General features: G+C 47.3%; 1 protein-coding gene across 1 annotated transcript in view; it reads right to left on the reverse strand.

Moving 5' to 3' along the window:
- Positions 1-17,077, reverse strand: part of DNAAF8 (dynein axonemal assembly factor 8) — a 99,272-nt gene that overhangs the window by 39,872 nt on the left and 42,323 nt on the right. The window contains exons 13-19 of the mRNA XM_058816287.1: positions 13,060-13,176; positions 10,587-10,725; positions 7,660-7,879; positions 6,371-6,459; positions 5,708-5,785; positions 2,660-2,814; positions 1,271-1,415 (exon numbers count right to left, since the gene is read on the reverse strand). Coding sequence (XP_058672270.1) covers positions 1,271-1,415; positions 2,660-2,814; positions 5,708-5,785; positions 6,371-6,459; positions 7,660-7,879; positions 10,587-10,725; positions 13,060-13,176 — 943 coding nt within the window. The remainder of the gene's footprint in view (positions 1-1,270; positions 1,416-2,659; positions 2,815-5,707; positions 5,786-6,370; positions 6,460-7,659; positions 7,880-10,586; positions 10,726-13,059; positions 13,177-17,077) is intronic.

Raw genomic sequence — 17,077 nt, forward strand, 5'->3', positions numbered from 1 at the left:
GATCTTCCCCACTTGAGGTCAATGTCAACTGATCCTTAAGAAAACAGAAACTCAAGTAAGAAGATTTAAGGCAGCAACTTGGCTGGCTTTTGGCAGTCCCTCCACAGAAAATGAGTTACTTTGGGGTGCTTGGAAGTCACAAGGATGCAGGACTCAGAGCTGAGGTTGATAGGATCAGATGCTGCCCTCAGGTTCAGTGGCACAGCTGGATTTTGGCCACCCTAACTCTTTGGGCAAAAAGAGTTTCTGAGAGGGGACTGAGGCCATAAAATCCCAGCAAGAGCTGGGAGGGACCCACAAGGATCCTTGAAATCCAACTGCTGGCCCTGGGCAGGACAGCCCCAACAACACCTTCATGCACTGGGTGTGAGATGCCAAAGTCAGGCCCAGCTTTGAAGTGTCCAGGGACAAGGCTCACAAATCCAAACAGGAGGTTACAACCTCACATAAAGGGAAAACATTTCCCATAATGATGGAACAAAGGTCTAGGGATGCAGGAGAATTGTCATGGACATCTTTTATGAAAAATACTTTCCTTAGGATTTTTTCCTTCTGAGAAGCTGAGAGGCCTCATGAACAAAATGCAAACAATGGTTATCTGCTGCTGTGGAATGCAACAGGTGCATCTGGGATTGGTCTCATGTGGTTGTTTCTAATTAATGGCCAATCACAGTCAGCTGGCTCAGATTCTGTCTGAGACAGAAGCCTTTGTTATCATTCTTCTTTTTCTATTCTTCGCTAGCCTTCTGATGAAATCCTTTCTTCTATTCTTTTAGTATAGTTTTAACATAATATATATCATAAAATAATAAATCAAGCCTTCTGAAACATGGAGTCAGATCCTTGTCTCTTCCCTCATCCTTGGACCCCTGTGAACACTGTCACAGAGAATCTTTGCCCTTACAGATTTTCAAGACCTGACAGAAATAAAGCCCTGAGCATCCTGAGGGAATTCATTGCTGATGCTCTGCTGAGCAGGATGTGGGATGAGAGACCTTCTGAGGCCCCTTCAACCAGGAACTACTTGGTGATTTTAAGTTCAAGAGGACTCCAGAGCTAAAGATCAAACAGCTGGCAAAGGCCAGGCAGCTCTGTTGGATGTGCAGCAGTGACTGATTCACACCTTGGTCTGGAGATTGCTACAGCAACATGAGCAGACCTTGATATTCCCCATAAATATTCCCTGCACTGCACAGCTGTGGTTGCACTGCTGATGTGGAACCCCCTGCAATGCAAACCCTCCCTGGCAGGCTGCTGGGCAGGGCATTACCTGTCAGCAGGGCAGGGATGTGATGTGTGGCATTCTCCCTCCTCAGCAGCAGCACCAGGCAGTGCCTGCGGGGCTCACCAGGGACCTCTCCTCCTGCAGCACCAGCAGGTGAGCCTGAGCTCTTGCCAGGGCAAAAGACAGCAATCTGAAATAATGAAGGGCAGATTAGACTGCTAAATCCACATGTAATTACTATAGGGCTCAAGCAAATAGATAAATTACAATGGCATAACAAGATCCAGCTCACCACTGAGCCATAGGAACTCCAATATCTGGGTGCTCTGCGTCATCTTTTCCTGAGACAGAGAAACTTAATTTAAACTCAGGGAAGAGGCTTAACACAAAATCATCCTGCCCTGCAGCTGGGCTGGGCTAAAACCAGAGCAGTTGTAACTCAGCTGATAGGTGGTACCATCCAACATAAGTGGATGCACCATAAGTCACTCTAAGATTATCTGGAGTCTCAAATGAAGGGATGATATTCACATTGGAGCAGTGGTTGCTGCTGTTAACTCCTTAATGGTCACTTAGCAACATGCTCCAAATATCTGGCTATTTGGGCTGTAGTATTCCATAAATAGGTTTCATTCATTCTACAAAATATTATGGGCAGAGACATTGTCATTCCTTAGGCTTGATCACAGAACAAGCAGAAAAGAGGGAATTTGTACAGTTTGATTTGCAAACTTATGCATTTCCTGACTGACATAGCAAAGAACCCTCAGAATGATGACTTGAAGTGTGGGGTCCATTCCTTTGTGAGAGAAGGTGTCATATAATTCCTGTGGGATTTATAGTATAACAAGGGCAGCACTGGACTTCTTGCATATGTTAAGTTTGACTGCAACCTTGCACTTGTGATTACTGCTGTTTCCTGAGGCTGACTTGTCAAGATGCCAAGTGCACTTTCCCTCAAACCTATCACCATGTTAGTCAGAGCTTCAAAGAAAAAAAAAGTTATTTTTGAAAGCTCTTTTTGAGCACTGAAGTAGGGGACTTCATGCTGTAAGGCCCAGAGGGACTGTGAAGCACATCACCAAATATGAATCTGATAGTGAAGACTCTTCTCCTAAACTACCTTTGCACATCAATATTTGGTTCATGGGGCTACTGCCAGCTCCTGATTATTCTGACATCAATGGCAAAATTCACATTTGTTTTAGTAGGAGCAGGATGATGAATTTACACTCCTGTTCTCCATGAGAGGCCAAGGCTTTGTGGGGTTTTCCTGCTAGGGAAAAAGCCAGCACTGAAAGCAGCCAGAGCTCACTCACAGGAACACAGAGAGCTGGGAAAGAGGGAATGGGTGTCCTGCAGCGCTCACAGGAGGAGTGCTGGCACCATCAGCTGCAGGGCAAGGGGTGAGACAGGGCACAGAGGGCACAGTACCTGCCCTGCTGCCATGCCCAGCACGAGGCCCTGCTGTGCTGAGAGCTGCAGCTGCCGCAGTCCTTGCAGCACAAAGCCCCGGCGGGCACAGGCGGAAAGCACAGCCCCAAAGGCACACGGAGGCACCACAGGTGACACCAGCAGAATGATGTCCCCTAGATCAAAGAAAGGGCAAGAAAAAGAGCATATTATTGTCACAGGAGCTGTGGTATCAGTGCAAGGCAGCTCTCAGAGCAGCTGCCTCCACCTTGAAGCAAACAGCTGCATCCTGAGCAGTGTTTTATGGTTTGTTTGCTGCATCCAGCTCATCATGACTGCAATCCAAGGCCAGCCCAGAGTGGGAAAGCTTATGGCATCATCAGTAATATCTTTGTGAATCATCACGAGACGAGCCAGGCTGTCTCCCCAGGTCTGCGAGCTGCTCACAGGCAGTGTGTTGGTGTTGGTGTTGGTGCTGGCTGGGCTGTGGGAGCTGTCCCCAGGCAGCCCCCAGCACTCAGGGCAGGACTGAGCCTTGCAGGCCTGACCACGCTCTGAGTGAACCAAAAAGGGCAACAAGAACTACTTGTTCTTGCTCAATTTGTTCACTCCAAAGAGGAAGAAGCAGCTCTGGCCACTCCTCTCTGCTCTCATTGCTCTCTGCTGTTACTGGTGGTCCCAACGATCCTGCTCAGCACCCTCTTCTGCTTCCTGTTGTCCCTCCTTTGTTCCTGCCTTTAATCTTCATCCCAGACACAAGCTCCTGAAGCTCTGGACCACCTGTGATCTCACCTTTGGTTTGGTAGGCTCTGGGGCCTCCCAGGTTCCTTGGACACCATGGCAATGGTACCAGCCTGCCCTGTCCCACCTGATCCTCTTCCAGCAGCTCTGGCTGCTCGAGCTCTCCCTGAGTCCCTCATCCCAGTACAAATGAATGTAGACACAACTGGAATTCCCCTTGGGTTAGAACTTCGGGTTTTTAGACTCCTGTTCTCCAAGTTGAATCCCAGACTCCCTGCCAACCCTGAGCAACCCTCCAAGGCCTCCTGAGCAGCCCCCCACATTTTAAACAGTGTGAGACAAGCTCAAAACTTTTCCCTGAAGCCTCTGATCTGCCTGAGCTCTCTGATTTTTACCATGACCTCCATTACTACACTTTCTCAGTTCTAACACAGCTTTTTATCTCTCACAATGTATATTCAGATCTCCATAAGCTGCCAAGAGTGAGCTCTGAGCCCACTTCTACATGGGTTTCCTCTGTGCTGTCTCAGAAATTTTTGTAGCTTTAACCAATAGATTTAATGAGATTGGAGCATTTTTCATTGTGTCCCAGTTGATTCTGAGGGTAGGACAGTAAATATTTCTTTTTATTCTAGACATTGTGATATGGATATCTGTCCTGCCAAGGCTCAGCCTGGTTGTTCAAAGCAACAGCACCAAAACCTTGTATTTATCACTAAGGATGGGACAGGCAGGATGGTTCTTTGCCTAAAATCTCTGTTTGGCTTTATGGCTTTAACACTGGATTTTAACCATATTCATGATATGGGAGCTGTCAAAACCTAAGATTGTTGGTGGGAAGATTTTGGTTCTACTCCAGTTGACTTTAAAACACTTTAAAAACCAATTTTTTGCACACACATGTCCCAAATCATCAAGAATATCTGCTTGGGTCTCCAAAACTCTGATTACTGAGAAGGGGAAGGTCTGCCTAGCTGCAATACCTCTGCTCTGCATGGATAATTATCTGCATGGATAATTATTCCTGTCTCCAAGAGGAGCTGCTGGAGACCACAGGGAAGGAGTCACTGAATGTTTCTTTTCCTGAAAACCCCAAGGGTGTTTGCTCCCAGAGCAGAGTTTCAGCTCCTCTTGCCAGAGCAAAGTTATCTGAGGAGCAGAGCTTGACAGTGACTTCTGAGGCTCCATGCAGATGGAACGTGGTGTGGTGAAACTCAGCAGCCCACAGCAAATGTGAATCATTAAGGGCCATAAAAGGAAGGGGAGGCAGCTAATGTGACTCATTCCATCAGTAGCCACCAGCTGCCATCAATCCCTATCCCAAATAACAGAGCCAAGGGCTGCCTGCCAAACTACCTGAGTTAACATGAGCCAAAAGATGAAAAACTGGCTCAAAATTGGTTTTTTCCTTTCTCCCTTCTCTATTTTCCTTCTCTTCTACTCCTTTTTCATCTTTTTGCCTTATGCTTCCATCCTTTTCTCATGGATTCTTTTCTTTGGCAATTAATTCCCCATGCCTTCTTTCCCTGTCACTCCAATCCCTCTTTCCTTCTTCCATCTCCTCCCTGAGAGCTGCTGAACTTCTGCTCCCCTCTGCTCTCCCTTCATTCCTGTGAATGAAATTCCCTCTTCAACTGGGCCAGCAGGAACCAGCCAGGAGCATTGGCCAAAAGCCCCCTGCCCCCCAGATGGGCTGGGCCAGGCCCTCTCCAGGGGATGTGGAACTTTCCAGCAGGAGCCCAACACATTTTAGCCTTGGCAGGTGTCCCCTGGATATTGCTGGTAAGGTTTGCTGCTGCTTAGGTACACATTCAGGGGCTGAACACTGCTCCTACAAAGGGAAAATGGGGATGTGAGGTGATAACCCATTGATATTAGTCCCACAAATTGCTCTCCTTCTCCTTTCTGACTGTGGTCAGTCCTGCCCTAAACAAAGCCTTAACCTTTTAATTCCCCTGATTATAATATTCAGATGATCTCTGATCAATGAACCGCAGTTTAAGGACTCTGTTAGCTCTTCATGTGACTGTTTCTTTGTGCAGAGATTTCCTGTGAAGTGTTCTTTGTTTCTTTTTTCCCCCTTCAGTGACATCCAAGCAGCCCCCAGGACTCCAGCAGCTGGTCCCATGAGGAGGATGAGGTGGTGCCACTTCTGTGCTTCATTTCAGACAACAGTGTCCCACTAGAAATTCATTCCTGCCTCCAGAACTGGCCAGGTCACAGCCCTGAGCAATGCAGAGGCAGAATTGCCTTAGCTGGGCTGGAGTAAAGTGATGTTATCAGTGAAGGAGAACTGTAAACCCTCAAATTTCATTTCCTAGCACTGACCTTTGGTAGTTGAGACAAGCATGGCTGGAGGTCGAGGCAGCATCAAGGCCTGGAGGTCAACTTTTTCTTCATCTGCTCCTGCCCCAGCTGGGGAAGGTCTCTGAGAGCTGCAGAAAAATGATAAATATTAAATGAAAAATATTAAAAGGTTCTGACTCAAACTTACTTTCTGTGACAAATCCAAGGCCACAGAAGCTTCTCTGGTAAAACTGCTTTACTGGAAAAGCCATTTCAATCCCTTGTCCGTGACATGAGCTGCATCAAGGTCTCTCTGACAGAACATCTTTTCATATTACTCCCCCTGAGGCTCCCTGTGTTCAATTAAAAGTAGCTAATGCAAAGTAGTCAGCTTGGCAAAGAAATCTGGGAATCAAGAAATATGTCAGGCTGCACTAGCAGAGCTTTTCCCACCCACAGACACATCCTAGTTGCTATTCACTTTAGGTTCTTTAGGCTGAGTTTAACCAGTTTGAAGGGTTCGTGTTAGGCAACAAGCATGATCCAGTCTGGCAGGGATGTTCCTGCCAGAGAAACTTCCACAACATTCCTGCACATCCAAAAGGACCCAATCAGGGCAGGGTGAACAGAAGGTGTGCTTGAAAGCCAGGGACTGTCTGGGAACAGTTTTGGCTGGGACTGTGAGCTCAGGCTGCTCAGGCAAACCTGCCTCATCCCCTGCCACCAGCACGGAGCTGGCTGGAACACATCCTGCTTGCTCACTCCCAGGAGCCTGGAGCATTTGCAAGTCTAATCTGAAAAGGGCAATCTGAGCTGCAGTTTGTATTCCTGTCTCCCAACAGACCAAATTACCAGCATTAGGAGAAAGACAAGTGCATTATTTAGGAGGTAACACTGCTCTGGACTGAGTTATACCAGAGGAGCAGAATTTATTATCTTTGTAAGAGGAAAATGCATCCCTGTGGAAAATAAACAAATAAAGACAATGAAATTCGACTAAATTGATTTTTTTTTTTTGACATGTTAAACATAAAATGGTGAGAGTTTCTGGTTGTAGCTGAGAGCAGAGCTGAACTCTGACACCTAATCCTGCACAGCAATCCACAGGTTAATTCCACATGGCCCAGCTTTGCCACTCACAGAAAGCACTGACAGCAGTGCAGAGCATCTCACCTCCAGCCTGCTGCCTCTGACTGTGCCACCCTGCCCCCAGAACAGGCAGCATCCCTAAAAACCTCTTCAGAAGCTGCAGGTCTGAGCCTTCTGCAGCAGAGTTTCTCATGCAGTTCAAGGTTTATTAGCCACCCTTCATTTTCACACTCTTGTCTCATCATCCTCCAAAGAACCTGTTCCTACTGAATCCCTTCATCAGTTGATAAATAGGGCAAAGCCAGAGGTTTCCTAGGAGAGGGTCACTACTGGCACACAACCTTGCAGCTCTTCTCCAGCACCAGGTGTCCAAATCTTGCAGCAAGAGTGTGAATTAGGGGCCTGGATACCAGGGAGCAGGGAATGGGAAGCAACTGCAACTGTCCCACACCTGACACATGTAGGAGCTGAAAGAACAGGAGCTGGAGCTGTGTCAGGGCAGGGTCAGGTTGGAGATCAGGAAAGGTTCATCCCCAGAGGGTGCTGGCACTGCCCAGGCTCCCCAGGGAATGGGCACAGCCCCGAGGCTGCCAGAGCTCCAGGAGAGCTTGGACAATGATCCCAGGGATGCCCAGGGTGGGATTGTTGGGGGGTCTTTGCAGGGCCAGGAGCTGGTCCCTGTGGGACCCTTCCCACTCAGGATACCCCATGGTTCTATGATCTGCTGCAGACGAGAGAAGGATTTCTGCAGACTGCACAACTGGCTTGGAAATGCACAAATAGAGGGATTGCTCCCCCTGCACCTCCGTGCTGCAGGACCCTTGGACAGAGATCTCTGAGTGCCTGCCTGCCTGCAGGGCTCACTGCCTGTGCAACACCACCTCCAAACCGTCCTGGGCCATCACCTGGACGGCGGGGGCAGCATCCCAGCAGCTCTCCCTCCGAACCACAGGCACAGCTCCCGGTGCACACGGCTGGCCAGGGGCAGGGACACGACAGGCTCCACCCTGCCACAGCCTCGGGTGATGTCCTGCAGGATTCCGTGGGCTTTGGGGCCTCTCACACCTAATGCCAGCACTGGGGGCACCTTGCCAGGCTCTGAGGTGTAGGAGGAAGGCAGCTTTTCTGTGGAAACAAACACTTGTGTGAGTAAAACATGGAATAACCCACCCCAAAGTAATTCACTCCACTTAAGGGCTCTTTTCAGATCTGTCAGAGGCAGACTTCAACAGAGGAACCATCTGGTTACCTGCCCTGGGATCCATCTCCTGGTTACCTGCCCTGTGTCACAGACACATTTTATGAAAAATCCTTTCCTTAGGATTTTTCCTCCTGAGAAACTGAGAGGCCTCAGGAACAAAATGTCAACAATGATTATCTGCTGCTGTGGAATGCAACAGGTGCATCTGTGATTGGTCTCATGTGATTGTTTCTAATTAATGGCCAATCACAGTCAGCTGGCTTGGACTCTCTGAGAGTCAGGAGCTTTTGTTATCATTCCACTTCTTTCCTTTCAAGCCTTCTGATTAAATCCTTTCTTCTATTATTTTAGTATAGTTTTAATATAATATATTTAATAAAATAATAAATCAAGCCATCTGAAACATGGAATCAGATCCTTATCTCTTTCCTCATCCTGGGACCCCTGCAAACCACCACATCCCTGGGAATCCATTACCTGGTTACCTGCCCTGGAAATCAATCACTTGGTTATCTGCCCTGGGAATCCATCTCCTGGTTACCTGCCCTGGGGGAGAGATGCTGACAGCACCTGTATGTGTTTACCCAATAGCAAACCTGAGGTTATTCAAGGCAATCTCTTGAAGAGAGGAATTGTTTGCCTCATGTTTGCTGTGAGAAGTTATTCCAGAGCAGATGATGCACTGGAAGTGTGGCAGGAGTTGGAACTTGGTGGTCTTCAGGGTTTTTTCAGCCCAAACTGTGACTCTAAGCCAGCATTTCAAGTTCCTCTCGTTCATCACCACAAGGAAGGCTGGGGGATTGAAGTGCAGGACAAGAACAAGGGCCTGAGGAAAGGGATGGTTTTGAAGGGCATCACAAAATGGAAATCTGGGGACTTCTTTTTACATTATTTCCTTCTGGATTAAATACAGATTTTGTACAATGCTTCGAGGTCCAGGCAAATATTTGATTTGCCACCTTTAATTTTCTGCCAGGATTTGAACCCTGACTTCCCTTATTTCTCTCCACAGCTCTTCCCTATGACTCTGGCAAACCTTTCTCCAGTACAATTGGGGCCAAGGAAGTAACCCAGAAAAAGCAAATTTGCCTCCTTTCCAATTCTTACTGCAGATGTCAGAAAATGCAGCAAGGTGTGTGATTTTCTTCCCTTAGGTTTAAAAGCATATACAAATGTACCATTTCTTGCATGAGAATCAGAAGGCAGAAAACAAATCTCCAGAGCAGGTAGATAATGGAGCAACTGGCTGTAAATATTTAAAATAATAATTTTAGAGTTATCAAGCTAAGGCTAAAAATCTAATTTACAAACTTGCACAGTAATTCTCAGCTCAAATGAATTGTCTCTTCATATGAAATGTTCTTAAATGATGGTGCATGGTACAGAGCATTGAAGCAGATCTGCTGCCTGTCAACTCCTAATGACTGCAGGTTTTATGGTTTTCTTATTCATCTCTGGAGCCCTCCTCCATTTCTCCAGCTCTCACCAGGAATGTGTTCTGTGCACAGCACCCAGACAGCTGCAACTGCAATCCCATTCCTAGGGCAGCCTGCTCCTGCTGCTTTCAAATGCAAAAAGGGAGAGAGGAGACTGGGGAATTTTCTCTGCTTAAGCTGGTCTTCATTCCCCTTCTGCCAGAGGAGAAGGAAGCCCATTTCTCTCCCTCTCAGCCTGCCTGTGCCTTTCCCAAGAGACATGGATTGTCTGTGGCATACCTGAACCTTCCAGAAGAACTTCCTGGCTTAAAAAGAAGCACAAGCCACAAGCAATCTCTAAACTCTGCAGCTAAGGGTACACCTGTTGCTCTGGAATATCTGAATGTTATTGTGCTGCAGCAGCGACCAATAATGTTCCATGATGCTTTAAGGCAGGCTTCATCATCTCTGTTTCTCAAATGGGAGAAAATAAAGATTTGAGTGGTACATGCCAGTATTTGATACATTGGTGTGTGATGTTCAATACTTTGTGATTTGAGTTCAGAGCCCCAGATTGTGTTTATTTACCTTCTCCTGCTGGTCTCCCACCTCAGATGGGATTCTATTAAATAATGTGGCATTTTGGTGATGGTTTATCAGCTAATGCAATTACAGGCCAGATAAATCAGTACTCCTGAAGTCCCATAGGCAATGAGATGGGGGAATTTTGGAAAAGGAAGGCTGGATTTTCTGCAGCTAAAACCTTCAGGAGTATCAGTGGGGAACTAAGTGATTTTATTTAACTCATATGAGCCTGACCCTGGAGCTCAGGACACTGGAATGTTGGACAGCTCACTGCAAAGGAACAACAGCTAAAGTTTGAGACCCAAAATGCATGAAGAGTTAAAAATTGGGGGGAAGGGAAGGGAAGGGAAGGGAAGGGAAGGGAAGGGAAGGGAAGGGAAGGGAAGGGAAGGGAAGGGAAGGGAAGGGAAGGGAAGGGAAGGGAAGGGAAGGGAAGGGAAGGGAAGGGAAGGGAAGGGAAGGGAAGGGAAGGGAAGGGAAGGGAAGGATCAAAGCTATTCTATCATTTCTTTTGGGAAAGATAGAGGAACTGATAAAGCAACCCTCATGCAAATCTGACTCTGATCACCCTTCACCTCAGTGTATTTACAGATCTGGGAAGCTCTGGAGGAGAGGCAGAGCCCACCTGAGCTGGAGAGCAGCAGCTCCTGGCCGGGGTAGAGCAGGCGGAGGCCGCAGACATCCAGCCCAGAGCCCAGCAGCAGCCTCAGAGTGTGATGGGTCTCCAGGGGGTTTTGGAAGAGAGCCTCAAACAGCAGCACCATGGCAACCTGGACAGCCAGAGAAAAACATGGAAAAAGCAGGGAAATGCTCCCAAGGCCAGCAGAAGCTCAGAGGTGCAGCCCTGCTGCTCACCTGTAGTTCCCAGGATGGATCTGCACTGCCAGAGCTACAGAGAAGTTTGGGTTTGGTTTGTTTTTATGTGCAGCTCACACACAAGGCTCTTGGCTTTGGGCTAAATCACAGCTACCAATAATTATAATTTATTTCTGCTGATATAACTTTGCCTTTTGTCACATAAAAATACTAGTGAAAAACTGCAAGGCCTCTGGGGCAGAGCCCACAGTGCATCCCTTCTGCTGTTCACTTTGTGCAGCACCACTTGCCCATCTTTGGGTGATTAAATAATAATAGACCAACTGGTTGTGTCTCTATACCTTTAACAGCACCAAAATCAACACTAAAAAAACATCAAAAGGCAAACACACCACTGGTGCTGTCCCAGATTTACATTTCAGAGTCTTCTGTACCAGCCTAATCCATTTCAGCCCATCCTGGCATGTAGGAAGACTCACACCAACACATTCTGAATGTTTATACCCAAAAGGGAAACAAATTGTTATTATTATTTTCCCCATCAGAGAAACAAATTGTTTTAAAAAGCAAGGGCTTTACAACAGGGAGTTGTGTGGTTCTGTGGATAATAAATTGTCTAGCTGGGGATCAGACAAGGTGATTTTCTGGCCCCAAATTTGAGCATGGTTCTCCTGGACATTGAGCAGCTCAAGGATTTCCCCAGCTCAAGGTTTATGGCTGCAGCAAACACCAAATGAATCCATCACTACTGGACACTTGAAATGAAATGCTACTGCCCCATAAAGACATTATGAGCCTTTACCATCATGATAAATGAAGATAGAAATTTACTCAAATCACATAAAAGTGGTCTAATTAGGCATAAAAGCTCCATTTCTTTATGTTTGCCTAGCTGAAGCTCTCCTGCTATTAACCCAGCACTCACAGCAGCCAGCAAGGAAGAATTTTCCTGTGGCTGCTCTGAGTCCCTGGGGCTGCCTGGGCTTGGGGCCAGCTGTGATAACAGAGCCATCTAGCACAGGGAAGCCTCTGGAAGTGCCAGTGTCCCCTTTCCCCAGGAGCCTGGCACTTGGCCTTGCTCTCCATTGCAGATTGGTTCAGTTGTGCCCAGCCTGAGTGATCTCAGAGATCACCAGTTCACCCAGAGATCTCAGAGATCACCAGAGATCACCCTGGGCTTCCTGCCTTGGCCTGGTCACTGGGGGCTCCCACTGCAGGGCTGTGCCCAGTTCTGGGGCCACCAACACAAGAGAGATGTTGGCCTGTTGGAGAAAGTCCAGAGAGCCCATGGAGATGCTCCAGGGCTGGAGCCAGGCTGGCAGAGCTGGGGGTGCTCACCTGGAGAGGAGAAGCTCCAGGGACACCTCAGAGCCCCTGCCAGGGCCTGAAGGGGCTCCAGGAGAGCTGCAGAGGGACTGGGGACAAGGGATGGAGGGACAGGACACAGGGAATGGCTCCCACTGCCAGAGGGCAGGGATGGATGGGATATTGGGAATTGTTCCCTGTGAGGGTGGGCAGGCCCTGGCACAGGGTGCCCAGAGCAGCTGTGGCTGCCCCTGGATCCCTGGCAGTGCCCAAGGCCAGGCTGGGCAGGGCTGGGAGTGACCTGGGATGGTGGGAGGTGTCCCTGCACTTTGCAAAGCTCCAGGGCAGACATGAGGGTGAGCTGCTGCCTCTCCAACCCAAAGCAGTCAATGGCTTTGTGACCCTGGGCTGATCCCTGTTTCCGCTGCTGGCCCTGCCCTGCTCTTCTCAATAGGAACGCATTTCACAGGGGTGAGGTCCTGAACATTCTGTGCTGCACTCCTCACCAAGAGCTAATTGAAATCACTTTAACCTTCTCTTCTCCTGGGGTAGAGTCAGTACAAATGCTCCCTACTTGTTCTTACCACACACACAGTTACTCAAGGTCAGGCAGTACCAGAATCTTCAGAAATTTCTTGGAATGTTTCTGAGTTTAATCCAAGTTGTGCTGTTTACTGACTTACAGTGAAGTGGTTTCAGGTTATCAAAATTTTGTCTACTCTTACAAATTTGCACCTGGTTGGTAGCAATTTCTCCAACCTACACATTTCAAAGTTTAATCTTCTGTGGCTCAGAGCAATCAGCACATCAATACTGATGACATAAAATACTCAGCTGATATATTTAGGTCTGAGGGAAAAATACTTCAAGCTCAGTATTTGTATCAAAGCTCTAGATTGAAATATTCCAGGGCACTTCATTGCCTCCCAGTGTCCCCCCTGAGCCCCAGGGGAGGAAGGAGGGGGTTGTTTGTTGTTCTTTACCTCGATGTCTGTCTCTCTGCAAGCCTCCATGGCACTGCTGTCAGGGAAGTGTTTGTCATCACTCTCAACTGTCTGCCAGTAAAATCCCTTTGGCACTGCAAACGCCTTCTCCACTGCCTGAAATGCACAAAGGACAGCTCTCACTTCCATGTTGCCTTGGTCCCTTAAAATAAAGCAGGAAAATCAGGATCCTGTGGCCACAGAGCACACGAGGATGCAGCTGGTGGATTAAACTCAGCCCAGTGTTGTTAATTTATGTAATTTGCTTTCTTCCAGCTATTCTAGTAGCTTCATTTAAGTGATATCCCACAAATATGAATCTGCAACTGCTTCCCAAGAGCCTGAGCATCCCCAGGGTCCAACCCAACACACAGAGCACCCCCAGCCATCACCAGGAGCTGCATCCATCAGCTGAGACCTCAATTCTCCACGACTGTGCTGAGCACTCAGCAGAAAAGGCCTTTGTGAAAGCAATGCTCTAATTAACCAACCAAATGGAAGGGTAGGGAAGGGATTGCATGAATTTGTACATGCCTGTAGCCAAAATAGCACATTTCTCCTGTGCTCATGTCACCACAAGTGACACATATCTGTTAGCCTCATCGTGCCACATCCTCATGGATAGGCAAAAATCTGGCATTTGGGTCACAGCTCCACACAAGCACAGCATTTCCCAGGCTCAGCACCTTATTTTGTTTTTCATCCATTTTCTGGGCAGCCAAGCAAGCAACTTGTACAAGTGCAAGGGTAAGGATATGTCACTCAGGAGAGGAGAATGTGCTGTGACTGCACGCTCTGTAAGCAAGGCCACAGTCCAGGGACAAAGGCAACCCTTGAAAGTCACATTTGTCAGCTTCTGGTTAGAACATTCCAGAAATGCAGATGCATTTAGGCAGAGTTCACAGTGGGCAGGAATCATTCCAGGGATCAAAAAATAAAATAGTCACATTTAAAACACAGCTCAGGTGTAACTCAAAGAAGCTTCACTACTTTTAAAGGCTCTACTTTGATTTACTGCAGGTGTTAATTTGTCCTCAGCTTATGTGGACTGACCCTTTGAAAAACAGAAAAAGAAATTAATTTTCAACATGGTTTCATCAGGACTTTTATGATGGAGAGAAAAGGGCTAACCCTGCATGGAGAAGCATCCACTCTGCATTATGAGCTCCATATAATGCTCTTTAATTGTGTCATCACCTGAGAGATTTTGGGTGTGCTGCTTGGCAAATGACAGGCACTTCAGAGCATTCCACAAATGTTTCAAAGTAACAACCAGAAAATGAAATTCATTTGAATATTAAAGCCCCTCTGACAACTGCCTTTCCACTTCAGCAACCTTTTGTGTTGTCTCCTTCCTCTGTTTCCTGTGCTTCATGAGATATTTGCCTGAAATCAGAAATGGGGATTTCACTTTTCTCTCTGTTTCAGTCAAATCAACTGCACCAAACCAAGGGCTTTGGCATCTCCCAGCGGATCTGTGCATTCTGTCCTGCAATCCATCAATCCCCAGCCTCCACTGCTGACATTACACTTGGTTGCTGTGGAAAATATCATCAGAGGAAAAGGAGATTTAAGGAAAGGGATCTTCCCCATTGCCAGTGCATGATGCCAGCTCCTGTCTGCAGCAGTGGCACAGTGCAGTGAGCCCAGACAAGCCCTACAGAGTGGGAATGCAGCAAAATCCCAATTTCCTATTTATTCCAGCTGCTCCTTGAACAAAACTCCTGTCTGTGAATACTCCAGAAGGAAAAGAAGAGACAAATGTGCTCAAACCAGCACCAGCCTCTATTTCCATAGAAACCTGCAGGATAATCATCCAGCTCCAGGGCACAGGGAGGAAAATCCAAGGGGGAAAATCCAAGGGGATTCCAGGATGGAAATCCAGGCTGGAAAATCCAAGGAAAATCCAGGTGGAAATCCAGGCTGCAAAATCCAGCCTGCAAAATCCAAGGAAAATCCAAGGAGAAAATCCAAGGGGATTACAGATGGAAATCCAGGCTGGAAAATCCAAGGTGGAAAATCCAAGGTGGAAAATCCAAGGGGATTCCAGGTGGAAATCCAGGCTGAAAAATCCAAGGGGATTCATGAGATATTTGCCTGAAATCAGGCAAATACACATCCTGGTGTAAGCTGTGGATCCACGGGGATCCCAGAATGCTGCTCCAAGGCCACATCTGGGAAGCAAGGCTGTGGGAACTGTTCCTGTCATCTGTCACATCTGTTTTCCAACAGCCAACCTGAATGGGAGTTCACAAACCAACAGAGAACAGAGCTTGAAAAGTCTTATTTCTCCCAGAAAATCCTTCTCCTCGTGGATTAGAAAGCAGAGAGGTGGCTGTAGGATGAGTGCCCTGCTTTGTCCAGCCTGGCTGTAATGTCCAGTGGAAAGCTCCTGACACAGCCTTCCTGTGCCATCAACAGGAAAGAAGAGGCAAAAAGTCACTTTCCCTGTGAGGTAGGAGAGAATTGCATGGAGCCAGTTGTTCTAATACTGAGCTGAGCCCTTTTGGGCACAAAAAGAGAGGGGGATCCTCTGCAGGAACCTTCTGCTACTGAAAGAACTTGGACATTGTTTATGTTACTTTAGTGTTACTTTTAATGTTCCACAAGAGGGTGGGTGTGAGAATTTCACCTCAGGGCTGGTTCCTGTCACTCCTCCAACATCACAGCCGCTGTAAATCCTTTCCCAAGCCTGTGGAAGCATCAGCTCTGAGTGCTGACCTGTCCCTGGTGGGAGGAGAGGAGACTCCCCAAACCCTCAGAGTGGTGAAGAAGCAGCCCAGCCTTTGATCACTGTCACAGACATCTTTTATGGAAAATCCTTTCCTTAGGATTTTTCCTCCTGAGAAGCTGAGAGGCTTCAAGAACAAAATGTAAACACTGATTATCTGCTGCTGTGGAACACAACAGCTGCATCTGGGATTGGTCTCATGTGGTTGTTTCTGACTAATGGCCAATCACAGTCAGCTGGCTCAAACTGTCTGTCTGAAACACAAACATTTGTTATCATTATTTTCTTTTCTATTCTTAGCCAGCCTTCTGATGAAATCCTTCTTCTTAAAACTATTCTTTTAGTATAGTTTTAATGTAATATATATCATAAAATAATAAATCAAGCCTTCTGAAACATGGAGTCAGATCCTCATCTCTTCCCTCATCCTCAGACCCCTGTGAACACCGTCACAGATCCCTACCTGGAAACACAGTGAAGCTCTGAGCCCTGTACCAACCTCCCATCTCCTGGAAAAGCCTCCTCCCAGGGAGCAAGGCTCCTGCACTCAGGCAGCAGCAGCTGCACAGCCCCAGGGATGCTCTGACTTCTGCTGTGACAGGTTTCAAAGCCCAGACTCATGAACCATAACCATCCCCATGTGTGTCTCCAGGGCTTCTTACAGCACTGACATCCTCTCCATCCACACTGCCCTGATCAGGGTGAGCAGGGAGGGAGGGCACATCCATAAATTCCTGGTTTTAGTTATTCCTTTTTGTCCATTTATCCTTATTTGGTTTGGGTGACAAATTCCAGCTTCTGTCACCTTAAGACCCTGGAAAAGACCACTTTGTGCCACAGCTAGGATTGAGCACACCAGTTTTTCCAAAAGCATTTAAAAGAAACCCCAAGCTCCTGCTTTGGTTCAGATAATATTACCCAGATGAAGGCAGACAGTTCTGGGAAGGAAACTCACAGGAGAACAAAAACATGCTGTAAAATCCTTAGCAGAAAGAAGAATAAGCACATTTCAGAGGAGACTGCAGCTGCAGCAAAGCCATGAATATTCAACTGTCACACAGAAATATGACCAAGCCTGTGATCCCCTCTTTGTGCTTCCAGTGTTTTCTGTTCCCATCTCTGAAAACAAAGGAAGAGCTTTTGCTGTCAGGTGATCTGAGTCTCCTGAGTTGCAAGGACTCTTCCAGGCTGTTCCCAGTCCCAGCAGGAAAACAGAAACTGCAGGAAGCATCCCCATGTACTCCACAATCTCATCTCACACACAAGGCAAAGTTCTGCTCAGCCATT

Source organism: Ammospiza caudacuta, chromosome 17, assembly GCF_027887145.1.
Source record: "Ammospiza caudacuta isolate bAmmCau1 chromosome 17, bAmmCau1.pri, whole genome shotgun sequence".
NCBI classification, from domain to species: domain Eukaryota; kingdom Metazoa; phylum Chordata; class Aves; order Passeriformes; family Passerellidae; genus Ammospiza; species Ammospiza caudacuta.